The sequence below is a fragment of the Drosophila grimshawi genome, unplaced genomic scaffold (assembly GCF_018153295.1).
Source record: "Drosophila grimshawi isolate 15287-2541.00 unplaced genomic scaffold, ASM1815329v1 contig_44, whole genome shotgun sequence".
Lineage (NCBI taxonomy): Eukaryota > Metazoa > Arthropoda > Insecta > Diptera > Drosophilidae > Drosophila > Drosophila grimshawi.
The window spans coordinates 17,284,174-17,311,836 of NW_025063240.1; the positions used below are offsets into that span (position 1 = coordinate 17,284,174).

Here is a 27,663-nt window from a genome sequence, read left to right on the forward strand (position 1 = left end):
TTTTGCATCTATTGCAATTGAGCGGCCACCGTGGATGCAACCAAAAGAAACGTTGTCGTTTGTCTAATTGCCATCAGCAGTTAATTTGCCGCCTATATACGAATATATATATAAATATATACATATATATATATATATATATGTGTGTGTGTGTATAAGTTTTATGTGTTTATCAATCGTATTGAATTACAAGCGAAATATTTCAAGTGATCGCACAAGTGAAAGAATAAAGAATATATTATAAAAATCTACTCAAGGAACATGTGTTCAATTGTTAAAATTAACACAAAATAAAATACCAAAAAAAAAAAGAAGAAAATAATACAAAAAAGAACAAAATAAAACGCAATTTGCTGAGTGAAACACTTGCCAAAATAACGCAATCAACATGTCATCCTATCGCAGTTATGTAAGTAAACCTAATGCCAACTATCTGAAACTCTTTATATTTACATATACATGTGTGTGTGTGTGTGTGTGTGTGTGTGTGTGTGTGTGTGTGTGTGTGTATCTGTTGCATTCGTGTATCTAAATTGTTACACTAGTTCTTTTCGTTGTTTGCAATTCTCAATTTTGTTTGTTGTCTAATTGCTGCTGTAGCCAATCTATTTAGCCTCTAGTTTGCGTCGCTACACCCACCCACACACACACACACACACACACACACACACACACACACACACACACACACACACACACACACACACTACACACACTACACACACACACACACACACATGTATTTGTATCTATAAATTTGGCTCTTCCTTTGGGGCACTTCTTTGTTTTTCCCAACTTTTGTTGTTTGGCTCATTTAGTTGCTTAGTTGTTGGTTTTTGGTGTTCGAGTTCAGTTGAGTGTTAATGGCCCAGTTCCATGATAAACAATTTGCAAAAAACTTTTGCCTGCCGAACATTTTGCAGAACATTTTGGTAATTGATATTTGTTTGAGTTTTCGTATGTTAGTCGATTGTTCCGAATTCCATTCAAATTAGTTGAGGGCGGTCTTTTAAAAAGTGTTTTTGTCTTTTTCTCAAATGGCAAACGGTTTGTCTTCCCATGTTATTAAGTAAGATTTATGGCTTATGCGAACAAAGACATCTGTATAAATGAACTTGTGCTACTTTGACTAGTTTCGAGAACTGCTCAATAGAATATTTGTGAATTTAAGCAATCGCTTAGCTTTATGGCAATAAATTTCTGCTTTTTTTTTGGCTTTATACACAAATCTAGCAGCAGGCCAGCGAACGTGTCAATTGTGTTGACTTTATGCGGCCTTTTGGTGCCCGCTAAACTCTTCAGCTGTAAATCAATTAAAGATTGCGCCCAAAAACCGATCAGTTAATGTGCTCAACAAGTTTCCACTTCGAAGTGTTTGCCAGCTCAAAATTGAAGGCAGTCTATTTTTGGAGAGCACAATTCTAAAAATGCACGAAAAAGTGAAAAAAGTAATTTTTTTTTATTATTGTGTCGTTTGTTAGTTTGTTAGTTTGCTAGTTTGCCTGCTCCTGCTATGGAGTTTTATGGCCAGAAGGAAGTTGTTAATATTTATGAGACGCATAAAGCTGAAACTTAGTCGACTTGGGGCTGGGTGTGAAAGGGGTTGGATACCAGGCACCACCTCATTAATTAACAAAGTGTGAATATTCCATACATGAATTTTTAGATATTTGTTTGTGTTGTTGGGATTGTTGGGAAGGGAAGGCTATGTGAAAGCCAACAACAGTTGTGTGTTTTTCCTATGCTATTTGAAAGTTGAATTTAAGTTAACAACAATGCCACGACGACGTCGATTACGTTGCAAGGTAAAACCGCTGCTTGCCGCCGACAACGAGGCGAGTCAAGAAGAGCAGCAGAACGAGAGTAGAAGCGATGAGCCGGATGCAACCACAGAGATTCAATGCATGCCACTCTCAGTGCCAGCATCAGCCAGTGACTGGGAGTATCGGCTCTTTCCCGAAATGCACAATCAGTTGCCCGGCCTGCCCACATATACGGATATCTTTGGCCAGCACTCGGATGTCATCTGCCAGGAGAGTCGGCCAAGTGTGTCAGCTTCCGTTTTAACGGACATCTTTGGCATTCTGGGCTTGACGGCCAAGTTGCGTGCGAATCGAAGTCAGGTGAATGATGTGCGATTGGCCACCGGCGAGGATCTGACCACGTATGGTCTGGATCTGGCCAGTCAGGGTGACATCTACATCCATTTCAATGGACCCTTCACACAGCAGCCGGCCTGCTGCAGCTCCGCCCACTCTGCCCTGGAGCTCGGCATGCGGGGCATGAGAGATGCGATGGATTACCACACACATAAGCCGCCCATTTGGGATCCATTTGTGCCCGAAACACGGAATCTGGGCCTGCTGCTACCCTTGCCGAGAACATATCCCTAGTTTGATGTCAATGTTTGGCAACCTTTCAAATTGCTGTTCTGTTTTTGTTTTGTTTAATTGTCCACCAGCAAAATATACTTGCCTTTCATTAATCTTGCTAGCCGATCGGACATAATGACAAAAACTAAAACAATCACAGAACTGAGTGCATTCGAAACATTTTCATTTCATTATTGTTATTATGGGTATTCCACACATTGTCGGTAGTAGCTCTCCAGCTAGTCCATCTAACCCACAAGTCAGTTGGATTTGTTGAACACTTCTTGTTGGGTTTCTTGCTTCATTTTTGAAATTACACAACGATTTAGTTGGATAATATGCCTTATTGCCAAGAAGGATGGCCTATATAGAGTAAATATTTATTTAATTATAATATTATTAAGTAAATCTTGAAGAAATAGTTACAGTATATTTGGTATTTGGCCTGAATGCAAATCGCATTCTGTCATCTTGTAAATTTCTATGCTTCTCACATTTGTTTTGTATTTTTGACAACGACGACGACACTAAAAACTATAAATAATCTAAAAAAGAAATATATATGTATATATATATATATACATATGTATATATAAATCATTTATCTGGCGGCACGCGAATCTGATTTTCGCGAGTAATTTGATTTTTTGTTGCCCATCTCAACATGTGGGTTGTTTGGGTGGTTTACGGGCCGCATTTGCTAAATGCATTTGAAGCATTTGCCGGGTCTGATTTTTTTTTATAGACATTGCCAACTGAAAGACAGGGCTGGCTTTATAGTGCCTGTTAGTGCCGAATAGGCATCGCCTAATTGAGTCCACATAATAACGCTGTCAGAGACCGAGGCAATAGAGAGCAACAGAGAGAGAGAGAGAGAGAGATATATAGATATAGATAGAGATAGGTATAGAGATATAGGCATTCTGGAGTGGGCACTCAAAGTACACACATGGAAATCTTCATCAGCTGCCTCATCTCTTTATCTCCTCATCCCCCACATTGGTTTTGGCTGCTTGCCTTGCACATTGTTGTGCTATTTGTGTTTGGCATTCCATTTCGCTGAGCGAAAACAATTAACTCTGCTCCTCCAATCCCTGCCCCTTCTTACAAGCTGGGCGGTCCTAGGCTACTTAGGCTGCACTGCAGCCAATATATGCATTTTTTTATGATACATGTCATTCGGTGTTTTGTGGCGTGTGGCAGCCGCGTGGCGCCAGCGTTGAGCTCCACTTGGGACAGCTCCACCAGTAATCATCATCATCATCATCATCATCAAGTCATGGAATTTCTTGCATCTTAGAATTCCGCATTTTACTATGTAAATCGTGGATTTTATTGCCACTTTGTGCATCTCGATCTGTATTTTCATTGGTCTTCCGATACTCTCTGGTATTTTCATAGGTATTTCTTGAACTTTTTTATGACTTCATCTATTTAACAATCTTTCATTATATGCATTTGGCTTGGCAGCTTTGTTGTCTTTCATTGGTTTTCAAATATTTTAATAAATTAATGAATGCAAAATGAGTTGCCAAGTATAATTCTAGTGAGCAAAAATATTCAATTTTTGAAAATCTGCTCACTTCCAACAAATTAATATCTGATGAAAGTTTGACCATACCCGGTAGCCAATTTCACAGGGTATAATTCTAACATGGAAATCTAGTCAGAAACACGTTTTCAACTTTAAACGTAGGATTAATCTAGAGGTCAAATCATGATAAAAAGCTAAAGTTTTTGACAAAGTTATGGGTAATTTTTTGAGTGTATCATTTTAGCATGAAAAGCAAGACAAAATCGCGATTCCAACATTTAAATACAGATCTTATATAGAGATTAAGAAGTCCTGCTTTGATAATTATTTATTAATGTCTGGCTGTCTGATTAATGGACATAGAGTTGCCCCTTTTCGTAGTTCCCCGTGCAACATAGAATGTATGATATATTTGCTATATGCCCCAGAAATTGTCTAATGCGATGTGCGCTGTCCGCGATTAGAGCGCAGATGTTGAAATAATCGAAATGAATCTGTTTACACGTCCAAATTAATTGAAAAATGTATGCAACAGCGCCATTTAATTGAAGCTGAAATTGAATTTGAAATTGAAATACAACGCAGCGAAAGCCAAAAAGAAATTCGAATGCCACAGGCGAGTTCAAAGCAGCCCCAAATGAGAGAGATGGGGGCCTGCTCCCTTGCCCAAAGGGGAAGGTGACCCAAGTGGGGAGCAGAAGATAATTTTCTTGTGTGCTCGTTGGTGTTGATGTGTCTGTGATTTGTTGCCCCAGCCTCTGCGGCTGCTGCAGCATTCTGTGTCTGTTGCAGATGATAAAATGTGTGCGAATAATTGTCGAACGCATCTCTCAATGAACACAATGCTCCAAAGTGCATCAATCAATCAAAATTCAACTTTACTTTAAAGTGCTTTGCAAATATGCAGCACATCAAGTACACTTTAATTGATTTGAATTTAGTTTTCATTTGATTCCAGTTATCAATTGAGACACTTGAATCGAATACAACCAAAATCACCAAATTCTGTTTATTGAGTTGCTTTTTTACGATGGATTAAAATGAAATCATTTCATAAACAATCATTAAAAAAATCTTTTAGAATTATATCTGAAACATCTGTTACAAAATCTCTTAATTTATATTTATGCAAATCACTCAGATTTTATTGTTTAAAAAGTTATTTTCTTATTGAGATTTAATACAACTAAACAGATTTAGAGAATTATTTCTTAATTTATTAATTGACTTCTTTATTGCTATTTTATATAAAAGTTATTTTCTTATTGAGATATAATAAAACTAAATAAAAATTATTTTCTTATTTAGATACAATAAAACTAAGCCGGATTAGACATTTTTTAATTGACTTCCTTCTTGATTGACTTCTTTTATATACCATTTAATAGATTATTCCAATTTATATTGCAGACACCCTGGAAATCGAACTTGGGCAGTGCCTACAAACCGGCCAGTTCGACTGTGAGTGCTAATCTCTCATCTCTCGCAAAAGTAATCCCAATTGATACCCTATCTTTTTGCAGTATACACTAGGGGGTGATTTGGGCAGTGGTTCCACCTCCCGCTACACTTCATTGGCCACGCCCAGCGCCTATCGGCCCTCCTTCTCGGGCGGCACCTATCGCATAAAGCGTGATCCACCCGCTACGCCAGTCACCAGCTATGTGAGTCGCTATGGCTGCACTGCCAAGACGGATGCCAAAGATGCCAGCAGTTCCGCTGATCGGAGCAGTCCCATCAAGCGTTACACGGGCGCCGCAAGCAGCAAGCTGGGAACGGGCGGCACTAAATACGGACGCTCGCGGGATCCCAGTCCGGTGGCGCTGGAGCACACGAATCGCGGCAAGTCCAAGTCACGGGATCCCAGTCCGGTGCTGGACAGCGCGAGAAGTAAGCTGGGAGGCGCCACCTATCGCAGCAGCACCGCCAGAAATGGCTACAACAGTCGCTATGCCGCCGGAGCAAGATTGAACAGTGGTGGCAGCAACAGCATGCTGGACAAGTCCATCTCCTACTTGACCACCAGTGATTTTCATGCCAGGACTGCCAGCCGCGCCAAGGCGAGCCGGGAGAAGGAACTGGACGAACCAGAGGTGCAGTTGACCAAAGAGGAACCAAAGGAGCAGCAGGAATCGCAGCTGGAGCAGCCAACGGGTGAGGAGGAAACATTTGTGTCCGTTGTGGTGGTCACACGTGCCACCTCACCCACTCCGCCCGGCAGCACCACTGTGCAGCGAACACGTCGCGTGGACATTGCCAAGACCATTGAGAAGACCATCAAACGCTCGACGAAGCCCCGCCAGATGCTGGAGAAGGAGATGCAATCGGATCGCTTGGATGACTCCACACGCTATTTGCGCTACAGCGCCGGATCCGGTGGCAGCAGCAGCATCAGTTCCACCTACAGCCACAGGGATCGGATAAGCAACCTGCGCTACAATGCCAGCTCCCAATCCAACAGCAATTCACCCAAGTCAGGCACACCTAGCCTGGAGGCCAAAGAGGTGACTTCACCGCGGAGTAATGCAAGTGTTGCCAGCTGTTCACCCAAATCCACGCCCGGCTTGGAGACCAAAGAGGTAGCATCGGCCAAGAGCAATGGTTCTGCTTTGGTCAGTGTCGCCAACTCCAAGTCCAGCAACAGCAGCAGCAACAAGTCCAAGCTGTCACCACCGAAAGCAGTGCGTCTCAATTCCCGCCAATCATCCGTGGAGAATCTGGTCAACAAGCCACCAGCTGCGCCCAGCAAAGCCGATTCGCCCGGCAAGACCTGCAACAGTGGCTCCAATTCGAGCAGCTCCTTGGCCAAGTGGCCCTGGCCCAACAAGGACTTTCGCAAGAGCTCGCTGAATGTGGGACCCACCGATCGGCCAAGGAAATCTCGCACGCCCAGCAGCGGCGCCGAGTCCGAGGAACAGCAACAGGAACGCTCGCCCAGCGCTGGCTCCGAGGGTAGCAACGCCTCCAATCGCAAAACAAACAAGCTGACAAATGGCAAGGCAACAACGTCTGCCAATCGCCAGCTAAAAGCACACAAATCCTGCGCGCCCAGCAGTGGGGCAAGTGGAGGAAGCAGCTGCTCGACGACATCCGCCTGCTCCTCGTCGGACAGCGAGCAGCGGGGCAAGAGCAGTAAAAAGCAGAGCAAGAAAAAGGCCACAGTCAACGGCAGTCAACAGAAAGAGAAGCACAAAGAGAGGCAGAACGATAAAGATAAAGATAAAGCAGTGGCAGAGACAGAGGCCGAGGCAGAGGCAGAGCGAGAGAGAGAGAGAGAAACAGAGGCGAAGGTCAGCAGTCAGGCAGGTGACAGCCAATTAAATGAGGAACACCAAAATAGCCACAAGACCGAAGCCTCCACTGACTCACTGAATCGGACCAAGCACCAGCATCAGCAACATCAGCAGCAGCAGCAGCAATCGCGTCTGAAGAAGCTCTCGGATGTATCGAATTTTTTTGCCACTCGTCAGACGGACGCAAATAGTGAGCCGATCTTCCTCGAAAGCTCCGAGAGCAGCGCCGGCAGCGAGGCCGAAATGCAGCCATCGTTGAGCGGCACACAGATCAGTCTAGCGTTAGACACGCAAACGAACGAAACGAGCGAGGTGAATCCTTTGCGGATGCATCAAGCACCAAGCACAACGATATCGACAACGACAACGATACCCCCAAGTAGCAACAACAGTTCCAGCACCCATTGTCCCAAGGAGACAACAACGACGACGACCACGACGACGACGAGTCCCAGCAACGGCATCAAGGACACCACAACGACGACAGAGAGTCTGACGACGCGTGAACAGGACCCGGATACCGAGGAGCCCAGCTGGTGGCAGGACACAAGTCTGCAAATAAATACAGCCTCCGCTTTGGATTACAACAATCGCAGCGAGATGCCCTACAGATTGAGGCACATCGATTCGGGTGATGACCACGCGTGGTGGCTGCGACAGGATGCAACTGCTGACGAGGATGATACCCTGGCGGAGGAAACGCTCAATCCGCTGGATGATGAGCATGAGGATGTGAGTGCTGCGACAGAGGAGCAGAACAGCAGAACAGGTGGCTGGTGGAGCAGCAGCAAGGATGATAATCTAGACGAGAGCAACGAGAATCAGGCAAATCTCATCAATGGCCACGGATGTGGTCAGGAGTCGGAGCACAGCGAGGAGATTAAACGTATGCCCAGGAGTCACATCTCGCCGGAACAGGATGCCTGGTGGCTGGAGGAGCAACAGGAGCAACAGGAGCAACAGGAGCAGCAGCAGCAGCAGTCCAAACAAAATGGCTACCACGAGGATGTCAATAACAATGAGCCACATGTGGAGGTGACCATAAAGCTGCCCAGCAGCACTGAACGCGCCAAGAACTGCTCCTCCTCTAGCCACTCTGGCGAGAGTGCCCCGCCCTGGTGGCAAACGGGACCCGCCAAAAAGCTGTTCAATGTGCAGCGCGTGGAGAGCGGGGAACGTGCCTGGTGGCAGGAGGAGAAGGAGAACGAGCCACCGCCAGTGAAGCCACCAACGCCACCGCCACGCATCATCAAGCATTGGGAGTCGGGCGAGCGAGCCTGGTGGCTGCTGGACGAGGAACCGAAGAACAAGGAGCTGCCTCAACCAGCCACCGACGAAGTGGATCATGAGGATCAGCAAGATTTGCTGAACAGCTCCTTCAATTTCACATACTCGGTGCGTCCCCCTCCCCTGGGCCAATGTGCCAGCCCAGTGCCAGTGGAGCCCCAGCAAAAGCTCTGCGAATCGCCCTACGATAACATTCCAATGTCAAAAGTTCAAATGGCAATGCCGCCGTCGCAGTCGCAGTCGCAGTCGACGTCAGCGCCAGCGCCGCCACCACGCTATTCATATAACCCACCACGTGTGGGCGATAAGCTTTTCATATCGCGTCATCAGAATATCGATGAGCTTTTGGGTGGCGCATGCCGACCGCTCAGTCCGCTCTTTTATAGCGGCGCCGTGGAGAGCGATGCGTCTGCGTCGGCGCTGCCATTGGCGAGCAAGAATATGTTTCTGCTCGAAGAGATTACGCCGGATCAGGTGCGCATTCACGATAGCACCGCTCAGCTGCCGGTCATACAGCGCATGCAGCGGTGAGTACAAAGAGAGCAACGAGAGCAAGATTTCTCTTGCTTTCGTTTGTTGTGTGGTGAATTTGCTCAACATGTGGTTGTTTCGACTCTCTTTTACTCTATCTCTCTCTCTGTTGATCTTGCAGCGATGTGGAATGGCTAGAGAATGGCAGCAACAGCAACTTTTATGAGCAGCAGAAGCAGCAGCCGCAGCAGCGCAGGGTAAGTGGCATTATTTGTTTTTCTCATTTTTCTTATATATGTATTTCCCTCTCTGTTGCACTCGTGTGCTCGCACACACCCTCAGCGTATTGCAACAATTTTGGCAACCTGCCCGGCTCGTTACGTTATCGACTGCTCGTCGCCAAAGACGCCCACGCTTGTGTTTATTTACCAATGTATTAACACCCTAACTGGCGTGCGAGCATATTAGCTATGTCTTCCGGTTTGTCACTTTTTCAAAATGAGCACTTTGAGTGGGTTTTCAATTATATTGAATAGTGCAGTCCCTTGCAGAACTGGAATTAAGATATTTATGGTAACATTTTTTAATAATATAGATTAGTTTTATTTATTTAAAAGTGTTCTTTGAAAATATAAACATTTGAAAGTCAGTGCATTACAATGATTAAAGATAGACTTGTTATATTTAATTTATGTCCACACATCTAAAAATTGTATTTAACTGAAAATCCATAAATTAAACTTGAATATAACTAATTGTATTCAATTTATTGCCACACACATATAATTTTATTTTATTTAGTGATTCATAAATTTAACTCATTAATCTTTTGTGTCGTTTGTCAACTAGAACTTATAAATTTAGTCATAATAATAACAAGTATTTCTTCTATGGAGAACCCTTCCACTAGAAGTAGTGCATGCGAATTTCAGGTGAGCTTTCATTGCCTTCAAATATCGCTCAAAATGCAGCTGGGGCGTTAAGCTTTCGGCGATAGGTAGGATATGGGAAATATGTGGCTGCTTGTGGAAAGGGCTTGTTGCAAAAGGGGCACGTCGAGAAAGACACACACACACACCCAAAATGCTATCGCTGATGCTCCATCAGCATATTTGGCGAGATTTCGTCTTCGCTCGTGTGACTCACATTGAGCAGGATGCTGACAAAGCGCAGCACGAAATGCGGAAGAAGTTAAAAATACAACAACGAATATCTTAATTACATGCAGCGACTTTTATTTCGAATTGTGTTCTCATATTCTGATGTTCTTGCGGCGCTCCACTTTCGAGGGCGTCAAAGTTGTGACTGAAATGGGTCATAAAGCAATTAGCATGCACATAAAGACCAAATCGTGTAAGAGACGAGCTGAGCTTTAACTGTAAAGCCGACAAAGGTTAGCGCCGACGCTGACATTGATAGCGGCGCCGACAGCAAAAGCACTTCATTAAGTTCGTCTTGGCGGCGAAAACAAAAACGAAACGAAAAACAAAAGAAAAGCTTCGAATCGCTTGCAAATATTTATTTTATTTACGCTCTTGTGCAATTGTTGACTTTGTGCGACCAATGCGACCATAAAAACACTCGCCGTACATAAAACAAGATAATCGACAGTGCATTCAACTTAACATCACACAGAACGTATAAGCTACCCCTCCCCCGCCCTTTTCTTCGGCTGATTAGTCATACAAATCATAGAGCCGAAAATAGCCATTTAGCATTGATGCGTAAAAGCCAAAAACTCAAATTACAATATAAAAGACATTTTGTTCATTTCACTGCTGCCAATGCCAATTGCAAACAAAATAAATAGATGAAAATAAAAATATAATGTATTCGTGTGTAAGGCAGGCAATTGCCTGTTAATGACATCAACCAGCCATAAGAGTTTGTCTCAGCGTCTGTTCTCTTTCCCTCTCTCTCTCTCTCTCTCTCTGTACTCTTCTTTTTTCTGTGTGAGTCACTTTTGAACTTTTTTCGATGCTGATACTCAAGGCTATTTTGTACCCTACAAAGTACTATTATCAGTTATGAGCAAATAAATACCAATACGCATTCGTTTATATCTTCATTTATGGTGAATCTTAAATTCGTTTATGATTGGAAATTCCCACAGTACATTTTTTAATATGAACTGATAAAGCAGTATTTAATAAATTAAAGTCAATTGCTCACATTTGTTTATATTTAAAATAAATTAACATATATTACATGTGATTTAACGTATTTGTTTACTCCATCTTAATTTCCCATATCGAATTTCGTACTAATTTACTTGCATATCATATCGCCCCCTCTCCTAATCCCTCACACACCTTTTAGTTTGTAAACTCACCACGCCCTCACTCAATAACCATTAAGAACAACACAGCTGTATGGAAATGTGAACCCAATTGGAATTCAATGGCTTCACTTGGACATATGCAGCACATGCAGTAAATAGCTGAAGCGAGGGCCAAATGTCCAGCTAATGATAGGCTAACGCTCAATCAACGATAAAACTAAATTGTGGCACACGCGCCTCTTTGGCTAACTCTGAGCTATTTATAGAGAGAGGTTGCCTGGCTGAGCTACCCAGTTGCACTAGCTTTGCACGTTCAATCAAAAAAAAAACAGCACAGCGAACCACTTATTAGAGTAGGTGCAGCGAACGCATACTCACCTGACCACAATACACGCAATACAGAGAGACAAAGAGAGAGAGGGAGAGCGAGAGCGAGAGACACGCAATGTTAAATTCACCACAGTCTAGCTAAACAAGACAAACGTTCCAACCTGCCTCAAGCAGCCTAACGTAACGTAGTGAGCGGGTTTATAGTCACCACCAGCAGCACCTTACGTCTTGCTCGCTCTCCACTTATTCTTCTTGTATTTTTCAACGCTTCGTCGTCGCGTGGGGACCCCATAAGCTTATACGACAATTTTGTGGCTTTCAGTTGATGGCCGAGCGCGCTCATGTTTGGACAAACATTCGTCTCGAGTAGCGTCGTAAGTGTCGTGTCGAGTCGCTCAGCTGCGCGCGTCGCGCTCTCGCCTGTTTTACTGTGTTTTGTGTGTGTTTCCTTCCTTGTTGTCATTGCTGGCTGTCATTGGCAACGTTCATAATAATTATTGAAACTGCTTCAGTTGCTAGCACAAATTTAAAAATTGGTAATTAACCGTGTGAATGTAAAAAAATAAATAAAATGAAAAAGCGCTGCCAAAGATTTAAATGTTGCTGGCAACAAATTAAATAAAATATGTATGGCACTATTTGGTCAACAACATTAGCAGCTGAAATCTTTAATTGCAATTTATTTTAATATTGATTTTTTTTGCGTGTCACTGTGTCAGTGTCAATGGGCAAAAAAAAGACAATCACAATAATAAGCGAATAGTTTTTCAAGTGCTTAAAGTTTAAAGACTTTATTTATAATGCTTCACTGTGGGCGACACTTGAAGACGGAGCTGCCACAAAGCTCAAAACTCAGTGTCAAAAGTTCTTCACTGAAAGCGAAAAAAACAAAGACAAGAAGAAGAAGAACAGGTCGCTGAAGAAGAAGAGACAGTTTTAAACAGCTGTCATCGATTTTAGTCGTTGTTTTCTTTGCGATTCCTTCTTGTCAACTCATTCGCCTTGTTATCATATGCACTCGCTCCCTCTCACTCACTCTCTCTCCCTCACCTGCTCGCTCGCTCTATTGAAGCTCTATTAAAGGTTCGTTCTGCAGGAGTAGAGGAGAAAGAGTGAACAAAAAAATTGAAATGAAACGGACAAAACGAAAAAAAATTACCAGAAACCGGAATTGTGCAAATAAATCTCGCAATAAGACTTGCAAGTCTCCGTTTCCTGCTCTTCGCTTGCCTGCTCTTCCTTCTTTTGTTGTTGTTGTTGTTAAAGCAACAAGGAAGCAAATCTTTTTTTTTTTCCTGATTTGGGAGCACCAAGAAAATATTATTTATTTTCACCCATTAACCAAATTGCGGCTTGCCTACGGCTGCAAACACTTTAGTCGTCTCTCTATCTCTCTTTCTCTGTCTATCTCATTTTTTGTGGCTGGGAAAGTTTTGCATTTTGCAATTGCCAAGTACAAAGTGCATCTGTTCTCGCCTCGTAACCTACTAAAATTTGAACCTTCATTTGATCACAGAAAGAAGCGCAAACTTTGCTCCAAATACCGTCGCCTGTCTTTCCAATTAGCATGAAGCTCAGCGTAGAAGTTTTTCTCACTGAGCGCAAATCTGCCTGCTTTTACGTACTTTAACGTTCAAATAATGCTATGGAATTTATAATGGCGAATAAAAACAAAACAAAAAAGCTATCCAGAGAGAGAAATAGCGAAAGAGGAGGGTAAAGGGTAGAGTGTGAACGTCATTTGAACGCTGTTGCGCTAAGTACGTAGTACCTGTCACTAAAAAAGCTCTTCTATTTAGTTATAAACACAAACACACTTTAAGCGAGCAGCAACCGTATTTTACAGTCGCTCAAGGCAGTATGTCACTCGATTTTATGCGATCAACATTTTGATAACTTAACTTGAACTAAATTTACTTTTAAATTCAATTTAAAATAATCTTTCTTTTTATGACTTAATTAATCTGAAAAAAATGTATATAGATTATCAAGCATTTGCAATTTGACTGTTGGTTTAGTCAAAGTAGACTTCAATATATTTAATTATTTCAGTGAAAAAAATCTAATTATATATATTCTGTATATAAAATATACTAGAAATGTACAAGTTATATAGTAATTCTAAATGGGTACCTTCGACTTATCGGTTGCTCGGCTTGTGCACATACTTCTGTCAGCGACTGCACCCAAAACGTAGTTACAATTTTAATTATCTGTCAGCGTAATCTTTGCCCAGACGCTGGCAGCGACGCAGACTGTGCTGCTGATGTGCCAACAGAGACAACCACACTTCAGCTACAGATTCAGATACAGCTTCAGCTTCAGCTGCAAAAGGCATCCACAAAAAGAAGAAGAAGCCGCCAACTATTCAACTGTTGGTCTGTTTTATTTATTTTGCTTTCTTGGCTTCTGCAGCGCTAATCCAATTTTTTAATTGTGCAAAGTGCAAGAGGGTAGGGGGAGGGGAGACTAAGAACAGCGTACAGCACTTGGCTTACTTAGTGCTTAGCTGAACCTAAAAAAGAAAACAGAACAAAAAATAAATAAAATAAAATAAAATAAAAGACTTCGCTGCTCTCTCAAAGTGTGCAGCATTATTAAGTATTTCACAACTGGTGATTTTTTTCTTATTCTCGTTTGTGTTCTCTTTTTGCATACTTTTGTTCGGTTAGTTTTTGCGTTATCTTTGGGGCGCTTATCTCTCAACTGAGTTTGTTACTTTAGCTCTGACTTGTTGTGTGTGCTTGTGTTGCGAGTGTGGTTCTTGTTTGCTGTCAAAGTCAAGGTGAGGCGTATTCTGATCTCTAATTCACTCTAACTGCCCTCTTGACAGCTAATTATAATTCTCGACTTACTGTCAAATTAAGTTGAATGACGAACTTTGTAGCTTTTGTGCGTTTAATTTTTAAGCTGATTTATGCCTCGAGTACGCGTGGGAAAACTTAAGAGATTATATAAGACTCACTCGCCACTAATCTGCGAATAGTAATAATCATAATACAGTCTCTTAGCCTGGCCAACACTCACACACTCATTTTGCCACATTAGCTAACAATGCACATTAGTGAGTAATTTGTCTTTTTTTTTTGGCGTTTTTTTTACCGTACTTCACCTTTGTGCAGGCATTATATATTATATTATATATAATAGAAAAAAAAATATATATATAGACGTATGCATATCGCACTTGGCCACTTGCAGATAAAGCCAACGACAACCGCAAACTGTACAATGAAAGTGTTAGTATTGAAACTACGCCCAACAGCAACAAATGCCATGAAAAAGTGGTTGCCTTTCTTTCACAGCCCTGCTAAAATATTATTTGGGTCAGTTGTTTGTTGCACGCCACCAAAGCAAAGCACTCGCCATGTACAGCTATATTTACATCTATTCGCTTGAAAAAAAAATAACCAACTAGCACGAAGGCTTTTGCGACTCAAAAAAAAAAAAATTAACATGAAAAGCAGTTTATTGATTTCTCATCAGCTACACGCGATTTTTCTTTTACTTTCGTTAGCCATAGATCGCCAATTTCTAGTTCTTGTTTAGCTTTAACATTCATACTCGTATATATATATTTTTTGTTGATTTTTTGCCTATCAGCTCATTTGCACCTAATTCATAAAATGGGTCAAGTTTGGCCTAGGGCTGTTCTGGTTATAATAGTTGTTGATTTTTGGCTGATTTGTCGGTGTTAAGAAATGCTCTCAATTCTCTTTATTCTGAGCTATAAATACTTCAATTCACGCTGAGAACGTTATGTTCTTTATGAGCAACAACGATTTTTAATCAATACAATCGATTTTATACAAAATAATAGTACATACAAAAATCAATAAATATTTATAAGATTTTTTTAATGTTTCTTTTAAGAATTAGTTCATTTAAAGTATCAACCAAATACAAGAAAATATTTTAATCAAGAATCTTAGTTTTCATGGAGCTTTGTAACTATTTGAATTACATGGATTTTGAGTATTAACTTCTTAGTTTTAACTCCAATTTATACTTAGAATTCTTCAAGATTTCTGAGTGCAGCTCATCTTGGACTAATGAAGTGATAACATGACACTGACAGCTCGGCTAATCAGTGAATTTCAACAAATTTCCTGTGATTTTTATCGGTAGTTAAAAATGCTTCGTCAATGAATTTCAATAGTAGTAATAATAGTCGATTTTATATTCATAGTTGTTGTTGTCGCTGCTGTAACCGAAGGGGTCCATAAAAAACGCAAAGCAGTTTGATTGTGCGGCCATAAAAAAGTTTACGGCAAGAAAATTGACTGTAAAAACAATTAAGTTAAACGAAGTTGTCGCATGTAAAAAAGTCCACACAATCCACACAAAAACAATCAAATCGATAAGTTCATATATATAATATGCTGAGGTTATTTTAAGTTTGATTCCTTGCTCATCTTTTGGCCTCAAAAAACAAAAACTGTCTTGGTTTCTGTGGAGCAATCAAGGCAGTGATTTCAAAACGATTTGCGGTTTTTTTTTCTTTCCTTGCTACTCATGAAAAGAAAAAAAAACAATACAAATTATTAAAGTGAGTATCGAGTATTGGATTATGACAGCATCAGGGTATATAATGGAAATTACGTTTACTGATCAACTTTACGAAATTGTTGCGACCTTGAAGCCAGAAATAAACTTCAGTTCAACTCAACAAAAAGAAATGCAAATATTTGCTTACTTTTTTGTTGTTGTTTCTTTTGTATGAATTTATATTAGCTTGTGTTTATTCAAGAGTCCTTTTGTTAAACTGAGAGCTGCCTCTTGTTAACTTCACGATGCATTGAAACTTTCTGTAACTATTTCTGTAAAGATGAAATAGCATTTCAAATCAATCAAACTCAACTTGACCTTGCGAACGTGGGCCAGGCCATAATTAAACGGCCATAATCAAGTGGCAGCTGTCAGGGTGCCAAACGGGCCAAACACCAATCTTGCACCGTACAACGTGCCGTACAAATTGCAACACATTTTGCCACTCTGGACAGCTCCTCCAAAGTGGCAAGAGAAAACCCCACAAGCAGTGGCAATTTATCAAAAAACAGAAAAAAAAGTGGAGAAAAAACGCTTTGCAACATTTTAAGCTGGCTGCATGAAATCTGCATAATATTAACGCCACGATTAGACGCCTGACCAATCGAGCCATTTGGCCAAGCTGGTCTTTAAATATTTATCATAAAATTCAATAAATAAATTGTGTATGCATTATGAGTCGTCAGCGTTTGATTTATGTTTGAAAATGCAATGCTGCTGTTTTTTTTTTTTTTTTATATATTTATTTTTGAAAACTTTTGAAGATGCAATCGAAATGAAAATACCAACAGCGAACAACCAGCAATCAACAGTCAACGCGCAACAACAATAAACATGTGCAATTTATCATGGCTAAAGTGAAAACACGCTCAAACTAACAGAAAACCCCAATAAGAAGAAGAGTAGACAGTTAAAAAGGCATTGTTTATTAGACTATAACTATTAAGTGATGTTAGCTGGGCTCGTGTCGTGTTTTTTTTTTTTTTGCCTTTTCTTGTAGGTTTGCTCATTAGGCCAACAAATTATAAAGAAATGCGCTCGGATCTTTTATTGTTATGCAAATGTGGCTTGCAGCTGAAAGCAGCCCATAAGCCATGACTAAACTAAATATTTGAGAGCATTTATTTGACTATTTTCTTGGCTAGCACATTTGTGCAAACAAGCGACAACGTTTCGTATAATTAACGCACGATGATTTCGTCATATCAAATAGATTTAAAAATACACCAGCTAAATCCTATAAATAAAATTAAAAATTTTAAAAATTTGAAATATTGAACGGCAGTCCCAAATTTGAAATGAAAACTGTCACACACACAAACAACTATGTTGTACAAAATGGGTGGCGGGGGGTGCTTCGAGAAAATGAAATGTGGGTCATTTACCCGGTAGTTTTCGACCATATTTCTGTGACTGCCAAAAAAAAAAAAGATTTTGTTTTTTGCCTTATTATTATTGCGATGATTATCTTTGGTTATGCTTGTTGTCCCTGCTGTTTTTGTTATTGTTGCGGCTGTCATTTGGATTGCACAAGCGTCGAGTCGTGGCCAAGTCTTGTGGCCCACTGCAATCAAAATATTAGTCACACACTCAGACACACACACACACACACACATTCAGCAAATTAGTGGAGCAAATGAATATACACATAAAATAGTATATATCTAGTGCAATATTTATGTGTGTGTGTGTGTGTGTGTGCGTGATATTCTGTGATATTTTGAAAGAATTCATGTCAACTGCATTAAAAATAACCACAAGTTAGCCCAAGCGGATGAGTTGCTTGGAGGAGTGGAGTAGATGAATAGAGCCATGTGAATCGGGCAAAGTTACGAGCTGAGAAATATACGATTTACAAATGTGAAAACATGGATAAAATGTATCGGGGCCACCTGGCGATCGATCAAAATGACAAAATATTTAAGATGAGCATACGTTGCATGTTGTTGTGGATGCTCTTCAAAATATTTAGTATGCGAAGATGCCAGAAATGATAGAGAAGATATGTACAAATATGTTACAACAATTAATTATATTTGTAGTTTTCAGAAGCATCTATGTATTAGTTTACACTAGTAATCCCAACGGATAAGATCTTCTCAGTCTACAGTCTAACATACAAAAACTTTGCCACATCTTAAGCATATAGATTGGCCCAATTTATATATGCTTTTGGAACTTTTACTCTCTTTTTTCTCAGCTTTAACTAATTGAAAACATCAATATTTATCAGTTTTATTCAACTTGATATAATATACCGCTGTGGAATTTAATGTCTGCTGACCCAATTTCTGGGGACGACGCTCTATGACACTTTCATCTTCATAGTTCTACGCGCATATTTGTTTATGGGACTTCAACTTATGAGCTGCATAAATTAAACAATTTAGATCTCCACACGTTCCCATAAACCTTTTGTGCTGCTCTTGAGTGCTACCGTTTTCATATGCATATGAATGCTCTGATGCACTTCTCCTCAAGCATCTCTCGTAGGGAGCATTAGCATATATTTAAGGCAAGTAGCGCACTTCTCTTCCCCCTTTTCCCGGCTGAGCCGAACTCGCTCGACCCCAATTCGAGTGTGGAAGACGACTTCCCACACTCGGAAAGAGGAGCGTTGCAATTAACAATGTTAACACTTACATTTGGCACTTCTCGCGATTTCTTCTGGTTAAGCTGAGGAAGTGACATTTGTACACGTCGCCAATGGTCGCAGTTGGTTTCCGTTCTGGTCTTATGGCATTGCCACAGCAATTTGTTGCTATTGTTATAATTAACTGTGAACAGTTCTACTACCTGGCCATTGGCTCAGGTCTGTGTCTCACTCTCCCTCTGTTTGTCTCTCTTTATCTCGGGCTTGTTGCTGTGGTCACATAATGAGTTAGCATTCTTGGCCAACGCATCGGACGCATACAAAATAAGTTGCTCACTTGGCCAAGAATTCAATAAATCAAATGGTCGAGCGGGGCACACGCACATTATGCCTTGGTATGCATCCCAGTAAAGGGGCAAGGGATATTTGTACACTTTGAGAAATGTATGCGCTGGAACTTCAAATAATCTACTTTCATTTGTATATCTATAATTTAGAATCAGATAGATACATCAGATAGATAAAACAGAAAAAAAATACATAAAACATATTTCTAAAATTATATGGAACTTTTTTTGTATTAAGATAAATTTATCGAGGTAAATAAAAGGCATTATCGAAAAATACTTTATTCATTTTAACATTTCAACATAACGAAATCTTAACTGTAAGATTTGTATACTTAGAAAAATTTATTGCGGGAAATAAAAGTCAATATTAACAATCCGAAAAATTCTTTATATAATTTAGAAAACATACAAAAATACATAAAATTCTTAAACATTTTTATGAAACTTTTTTTGCTAAGAAACTTTATTGCGTAAAGATATTTTTTGACATATGTTTTTTTCGAGTGCATAGCTATATCTCAGTATCTGTATCTGTAGCTGTATCTTTGCCTGTGTCAAAAGCGTTTAACCGATCGCTGTTTGCTGTTGCTGTTGCTGCTGTTGTTGTTGCTGTTGTTGTTGTTGTTGTTGCTGTTCTGGTACAACGTGACACAATTTTCCAGCTATCCGTGCGGGACAAACTCGTTTCGAGCCCTATTAGTGTACGGGCCATCGTTTGCTGTTGTTGTTGTTGTTGCTGTTATTGTTGTTTCTATTTTATTGGCAGCTGAAATTATTTTTAAATGCAGCCGCTTAACAATTTTATGTGTTGCACTCAGTCATTCACTCAGTCAGTCACTCAGTCAAGAGGTCAAACAACTTTTGTGGTTTAAAGTCGAGCTTTTCTTCTACTTCTGATTGTTCGACATTTGTTAGTGGCCTCAGCCCTCAGCCCTCCCCTTTCCCTACCCGCTCTCTTCTAATTATTTGGTCATTTGTTTGTTTGTTTGGTTTGCACCTTGGACAAAAAAATAAAAAAGGAAAAGAAAAAAAATGCACACGGTTTCATTTTTCATCCATTTTCCTCAGCTCTTGCCCCAAGCGTGACAAATTGACTTGGAATTTGTGTCTGTGTGTGCCTCTAACTGTTTCTCTGCTCATTTGGGCAAACTGTTTCAGTTCGTTCCGTCTGTTTTCTTTTACGGTTTTTGGTACTGTTTCTACTGCGTTCACATGTCCAAATATTTGCTGTGTACTGAAGCGCAACCAGCAAAATACGCAATGTCAATAACCAAATGCGGCACATTTCTGCGAATTAGCTGAACATTTTTGAGTTGATGTCTTTATTAGCAAAGACGATAAGTATCGAAAATTTATTTATTTTTTTTATGGCTGTATCTAAAGAAGAATGTCATTTGCTGTCCATTTGTGTACATTGATGGGGTAGATAAGACAAGCCCTCTACAAGGAACTCTAATTAACTTCTCAATCAATTCTGACCTTGAAATATACCAAAACTCACGTGGTTTCTATTTTTTTTTTTTTTTTAGAAAATACCTATGGGCTACTATAACATTTAAAGATAGTACACATGCTTTAGTTTTATAGGCATTTTATTATTTTGTTTTTCAAAATATTAGTGTGTTTCCCAATCTACACGAAATAATTTGTTACTAATTAATCAGATACCAAGCACACATTACTGATACAAACTTCCTGTTTCCATTTCCTATGGAAAAATATGAACAATGTGAATGCTCAGTTGTGTTTATCATTATCATATCATTGTCTACAGCTCTATATAGCTATATATAGATATATATCTGTACATGTATATATTAGTGGGCGGGTTTGGCCGTTAGGCAAATGCACAGTAGCTGTCAATTAGGTGGCTTGTTGTAAATTGCACAAGTTATTAGCCAAAATGGAAAAATTTACATAATTGATGGCATAAAATCAGTCAGCAGCGTATAAAGCGAACATCGAACATGCTCATAATGATGATGATGATGATGGGTAGGATAGTGAGGAGAGAAGCTACCGCATTTTGTGCATGTGCAAAATTGCAACATGCAACGGGAACAAGGGGCACCAAGACTCCAAGACCCCAAAATGCGAGTTCCGAGACCACAAGGCAGTAAAAGTGAAAGTTCATTTTAGCGAGTCAAGGCGAGTGAAGAGAAGCAAAACAACAACAAAAAACCAAAATCAAAAAAAAAAGAGGAGACCGGAGTTTCCTTGAGCCAGCGGGCGGGTTTCATTACCTGACAGTTATTGTTGTTGGTTGTGGGTGCCGCTGCTGCTTGCTGCCAAATTGCTTGAGTGCAACATTTGCATAAATTATTTACCATTTACCATTTAATATGGCCAGCATTTGCTGGCGTCATCGTCGTCGTTGCCATTGTCGTAATTTGTAACTAAATATGCAACATTCGGCGTTGGCCGAGTTGGCTCAACAACTAAAAAAAACCGACAACAACTACGCTACAAGCGGCCAATTGCTGTTTTTTTTTTCTTTCCATTTACATGGCTGCCACTTAGCTGACGTTTTTTTTTTTTTACAATAATATTTATTTAATTTCATTAAGTTTCATTAAATTTCTGCACGTTGCCAATAAGGAAGCCGCAGCCAAAAACGTTTGCCACTTAACTTTTGGCCGATAAAACCCTTGGAATTGGCCAAAGACGAGTTCCGTTGCTGTCTCTCTGTCTGTCTGTCTGTCTATCTCTGTATATATGTGTGTGTTTTGCCTCTGTGTGTGAAAGTAAAACCCCAAAGCAAAATACCAACTTCATTTTCAATTTCATTTGGCCAAACTCAGCTCAAACTCAACTCGAGCTGACGAGCTGACTTCTTGCTGACTTTCGCATGACGAGAACGAGTTGCTCTTCTTCTTCTTTTTCTTGTTGTTGTTTTTGTTGCTGCTGCTTCTGCTTTCCTGCTTTCAACCACTTTTGGACACCTGCCCAGGCCAGCAAAAGCAACCAGTCTAAAATGATAAAAGAAGAGCCACAAAAAAATAAAAACGGCTTCAACTTCCTTTGCCCTTCAGCCATTGCCTGGCCCTTAAACATTTAACTCCAAACTTGGCCTTTGTGCGCACAACTTCCTTTTTCTCTGACTCTCTCGCAAAAAAAAAAAACACACAGTTAATGACGCGATTTTTTATTTTTTTTTTTGTGTAATTATTCTGCTCTCTTTTATATTTTGTGAATCGCATTTCTCGAGAACCTCGCGCTCGGCATGCTCAACAGCTGTTTACGTTTACACAACTCTTTATTTCATTTGGCCGTTTTGTTGTTGCTGTTGTTGCTACTTTATTAGCCATTTTATGGCTTTCGTTTTAATTTTATTTCGTATTCTCTGTGTACACTTCGTACGCTTCGCAATGAATTATTGCAATTAAGCGTAGCTTTTGTGTGGCTTTTTTAAAAGCCGACTTTTTATATCCCCCCCTACCCATTCCCCTACCCCTCCCAACACGACACACACCCAGCCAATTGGCAGCTGCGTTTAGTCCCAAAGTGGCGAGTTATTCGCAAATATTTAATAATTACGCATAGCACACAAATAGCAACGAAATTGTTTGCACTCCTGTTTTGCCCCCTCGCCAAAAGCGGCAATTAAAATTACCAAGCGAACTGGCCAAAGTACACAAATTATTGGCAATACCACTTGTCTAACAGATATAGAATTAGATTTATGTGTGAGTGTTTTTTTTTTTTTTGACTAGTTGAGGTGCTTCGAATGTAGATAGTTGATTATTGCTAAGCTTTAATTAGCCTGCAATTAAAAAAAAACTGACAGCATTTATTTTTATACCTTTGCGAGAGCGGAAGTCTTTTTGTCTGCAAAAAATATCGTAAGGTTTTGAAAAGTCACAGGCAATCCTTAACTCTATATATTTGTTTGAGTATATTTGCTGTTAGTCATGTCTTCGATGGTTCCCAAGCTCATTTTCTTGCTGCACTTCTTCATATGCTGGCCATTCAGCCAACTCTTACACAACCCCTTTTGTGCAACAAACTTTTGACCCCGCCACGAGTTCAATGTCAGTTAGACAAGTGCTTCCAGCTCGTACTTAGCCCAGAGCCCATCAGAGTCACGTTATAAGCAATTATGCGCGCTCAGAAGAAGCCAAACGGGCAGCGCATAAAACACCAACAAGCTAACAGACAAACATACAAGCAACACTCTATGCAACAAGCACAACAACAACAACAACAACAAGAAGCAGCAACAAGTTGTGAATCTGCATAAACAACTTACGCACATTCCGACAGTTATTTAGCGGTACATGAAGATAGGAACCCAGTTCAAAACTTGAACTGCTTCTTTTTATTTTTCATGTTTTGGGTCTTGATTTGTTTTTGATTTTGATTGGAAGCGATGCTATGCATGCTGATGAGACGTATGGGGGACGCATAGAGAGAGAGAGAGAGAGAGTTGGCGGGGCATGTGGCGAGCTGGCCTGTTAACTGACATTGAATTGAGAGTTACACAACCATTAGCCGCCATGGAGACAGTGGCAGCGGCGAACCAGAAATCAAGGCAAATGTTTGCAGAGCGAGCCGGTTCGCATAGCAATTATCTACACGTTTATATTTTTGTGTGAGAAGTGGGCGTGGCAGTGCCACAATTTGCAATATTTAGCATAAGATTGCGCAACATGCGTGTGAGACAATCAAAGCGAGAGTCACTGCAATTATGCAACGAGCAACGTTTGTGATATTTTCATTTGAAATTTTTTTGGGTTTGGTGCCCGCACTCACAAAAATTCAAATTAAAATAAATTGCATGCCATATAAATCAAAAAAAAAAAAAAATGTTTATATACGGATAGTTAATTATAGCTTTAAAAAAGCAAACAAATCAAAAAACAAACAAACAAACACGGCAGTGAAAATGTAAATAAAAGTGCATAGAATTATAATCGAATCAACTACAGCAGTGCGAAAATAAAAGTAACTAGAAAACTTTATAAAACTTGTGCGTGTTGCAAGCAATTTCGCGGCGCCACAATGATTGTGAAAATGGAACCCGACGAACTCATCACATTTCGTGTGCAGTATCTGCTGGACAGCGATCCGCTCTCGGAGACCATCGCCTTTCCGATACCGACGCGTGCCCCGACCTACGCCTTCACCACCACCATGCCCCTGGTCACGCAGCTGGGCACCATCCTCAGGCTGCTGAATGCACCGCAGAGCGTAAGGATCTCTCCAACCTTAACAACCAACCAATTTCCCATTAAACATATATATATTTACTTTAAAAAAAAAAAAAACGAGTACTCTGCTTAAGTTATCTTTTTAAAGCCTTATCAAGTTTGGAATCTTCCACGTTTCTCTTTTGTTTTGCGTTAGCTTAAACGGTATTTGACTTTTTTCTTTGTAAACATAACTTCGAGACAACAATACTTAATTTTTTCTTGTTGTTTATATGGTACTTATGACACACACACATATATATATTTTAAAGTTATCTATTTGTTGGCAGCTGTATCAAGATATTTAAATTTTTGCATAGCTATTTTATTTTTTGTTTCTCTGTTGAAGGTTGATTTTATTTATATGAGAAGATCGCGTTTATCGTTTTGCTTATGCATAACTTTGATTTTAACTACTGGTCTAAAACTTGATTTAATTTGTTTGTAAACAGTTGGCAAGAAAATTAAAGACCCCTCATTGAAAGATTTCACAGTAGAGGTTTGACTATTAACTATCGATATAAAAATTATGAATTATGAATCTGCATAAATTACGCTGCTTACAAAGGTAATTCTTAACTAACATTAACTTCATGCCTTATAGCAATTAAGTGACTTGTGCGTTAACTTTACAGACTCAGTGTAGTTTGGCTGCTACAAATTCATTTTCTGCGTCTTTTTCCAATTCAAACTACATTTGTTCATAATTTACATAGCTTGTTTATACACATTTATCGATTATATCAGAAAGACAAACAAATATATTATGTAGCTACCAAATTTGCACACATTCAAAATTAGTTTTGCATAAAATACAAGTTCAAAGTCATAAATTTTTCACGTAAAAATTAAAGATCAAAGATTTGAAACATAAAGCCACATAAACATATGGTCAAGTAATTTACTTGAACAATATATTTATGTGGCATAAAGTCAAAGTAACTTTGGAGGTCAGTGGCAATCGTTGTAGTTTTATTTGTGCAGAGCGTTGAAATGGAAAAACCACAATGACTTTGTTTTGAAAACAACTGCTGAAACTTTTACAAAAGCAGTAATTGGTAAATATGCATAAACTTGAACTGACAAACAAACAGGCGGCAGACGAACAAATGCTTCATTTGCATAGCAAATAATAGAGGAATGCACTAGTCGGAAATGGACTAATTAAAAGGGTTAAAAGTGAGATACCCTGTCAGCTAAATCATTCTCTATGTAATGTCTGTATTAACAGACCTTGCTCAATTTGATTCCATTTTCTAGCCTTCTCGAAAAACACTGCTGAGTAAGAGATTATTCTAAATATTGTTTTTAAAAAACGGCTACGATCTCTAGAGTTTAGTTAATGATCGACTGGAAGTGGTTCTAGATTCCACGTATTATATATTATTGCTGTTAATAGTTAACAAATGATGCATTACAAGAGTCTTAAGCTTCAGCTGTGCCCCAATCTCGGGACATAGTCAAGACAATGGCTGTGGCAGTTTTGTTGGCCAGTTGCGGGGCCGTTTTTAGGCCTACGGCTAAGTTATTGCTATCGCACAATCTGTTGCAACTAATAGGAAGTTGGGGCTGCGCAAAGAGAAAAAACATCTTACAGCACTTTTCATTGGCATTGTGAAAGCCTTGGTCAGCAATTATCTAAGTCAGGCCATTGTTCGTACCGCCGATCTCTTGACTTTGACTAATTTGCAAAAACAAGCAACGAGCATCGGATCGAGCGCTCCCTGCCCCATGCCCCATGCCCCATACCCCATACCCCATACCACATGCAACCACAACAAGAACGGTGCAATCGACGGCCCCCATTGCCTGTCATCTGTCATCTGGAGCTGGCGCTGTAGCTGAAGCTGCAACTTGTGGTACAAGGATACGTAAATCTAGACAAGCCGCAGCAATAAATTCTAATGAGCAAATCGCAAAAGGAAATGCAGCGTTCTCGTTTTGTTTTTTTTTCTTTCCTTTTACATTTGATTTTTTTTTCCCACTTTTTATGCACTCGCCTTGTCTTTGGGCTCAGGATGTTGTCGTAGGCAGATTTATGTGGCAGGCAATGTTGCAGCTGTGAATGCCATTTGTCCAATTAGTCAGCCCAGGAAGCCAGCCGTACCCCATATATCCATATATCTATAGAGTTTAGGGGGAGATGGAGGGTGTCACTGAGCTGACTTTTGTGAATGCAACTTGTTAAATTTAGCGCATTACAATGCTTTCATAAATTTTGCGCCTATAATGTTGATTTCTAATCTTCGATGATGTCATGAACAATAGCTCACCGTTCTAACAAAATATATGCTACATACACCTATCTAAACACCTATAAATAATCAGTTTTCGTTGCGGTCAATCGGCGCAGAGTTTTTTCTTGTTTATTGTGATTTGATTTTTATTTCTTGCTTTTTGTTTTTTTTTGTCTTCTTTTTTTTTTAATTTTTGCCAATTGGGTTTTTGCACGTCACCTCGCACAGAACCAACAATAAGAACAATAAAAAATCGCCGTGTCTAGATTGTAGAGCAACAACAACATTTACGCCAGATAAATTTAAAAATAAATTTGAATCGAAACAAATAGAAACGAATCAATGATCATTTGTGTACGGCCCAGTAAACAAACACAAAGTAAAAATCACTGCAAAATAAATTGAATTAAGCCCTTGTGCTGAGCATTGCGTCACTTACAAATGTCATTTACACGATTTCAAATATAATTAAATTAGCTTTGACTACGGATTTTCTATAAATTCAAATTGTGAAATAAAATTTATACAATTGATATATCGTATATATTAAGCACACGCATTGTTGGCTTACGCATCTTTTTAGTGTTTGCCCAAATAATTTGCATAGTTGTGTTGAATCAACAACAGCGTCTCAAGCTCTGGGTGCGACTTTTGCAATAACTTTTGGCTCTTTTGTTGGGGAAGGTTTCCATTTCAATTAGCATGCCTTATTTTGCGGTCAGTCTGGGGTCAATTAACTCCCCGACGGCACCGGCATTGATTGGAAAGCAAAAGTGTGAGCCATTCATCAACATCACGTTTCAACGAGGCGGAATAATCGCATAAAAGCATTTAGGAGCATGCAATCGATTTGTCTTCAAGCGAAATCTCTCATCCCATGCTCTTAGACATTGTTTGTGGCGTTCATTAAATATTTTAGCAAATTAAAGAAAATACTTTAAACACAATTTAAATATAGTATAAATATTTTCTTTTTTCATATTAATTGAATAATGATTCATTTGATTAATTATGTTTTCAATAAGTTTTAATAGGTTTTCACTCTCTTTTTTGTTACTCATTTTCTTATTTTGGCAATGTTTTATTATCAGTCAATAATATTTTATTTACTTGCTGAGCATATCAAATGTTTGAGCATATATTTTCACCCCAGTCAAATTGTTATGCTCGTTGCCTTA

At 39.7% G+C, this 27,663-nt stretch overlaps 2 protein-coding genes across 8 annotated transcripts in view; both read left to right on the plus strand.

The window, feature by feature from the left end:
• Positions 1-373: 373 nt before the first annotated feature.
• Positions 374-27,663, plus strand: part of LOC6557069 (FH1/FH2 domain-containing protein 3) — a 42,001-nt gene continuing 14,711 nt past the window's right edge. For 3 of the 7 annotated variants that reach the window (XR_004365179.2, XM_032737328.2, XM_032737325.2), the window contains exon 1: positions 24,046-24,249. Coding sequence is in view for 5 of the 7 variants with exons in the window: in XM_032737328.2 (XP_032593219.1) it covers positions 24,061-24,249 (189 nt within the window). In the remaining 2 variants the exon portion in view is untranslated. Of the gene's footprint in view, positions 410-5,316; positions 5,368-5,429; positions 9,014-9,138; positions 9,215-24,045; positions 24,250-27,663 lie in introns of those variants that run through there. The other 4 variants (XM_032737309.2, XM_043215415.1, XR_006246700.1 and 1 more) reach the window with 4 other exon arrangements.
• LOC6571686 (probable NOT transcription complex subunit VIP2) lies at positions 1,723-2,485 on the plus strand. The gene has a single exon (XM_001997829.3). It carries the CDS (start codon positions 1,776-1,778, stop codon positions 2,391-2,393), a length of 618 nt encoding a protein of 205 aa, XP_001997865.1. The 5' UTR covers positions 1,723-1,775; the 3' UTR covers positions 2,394-2,485.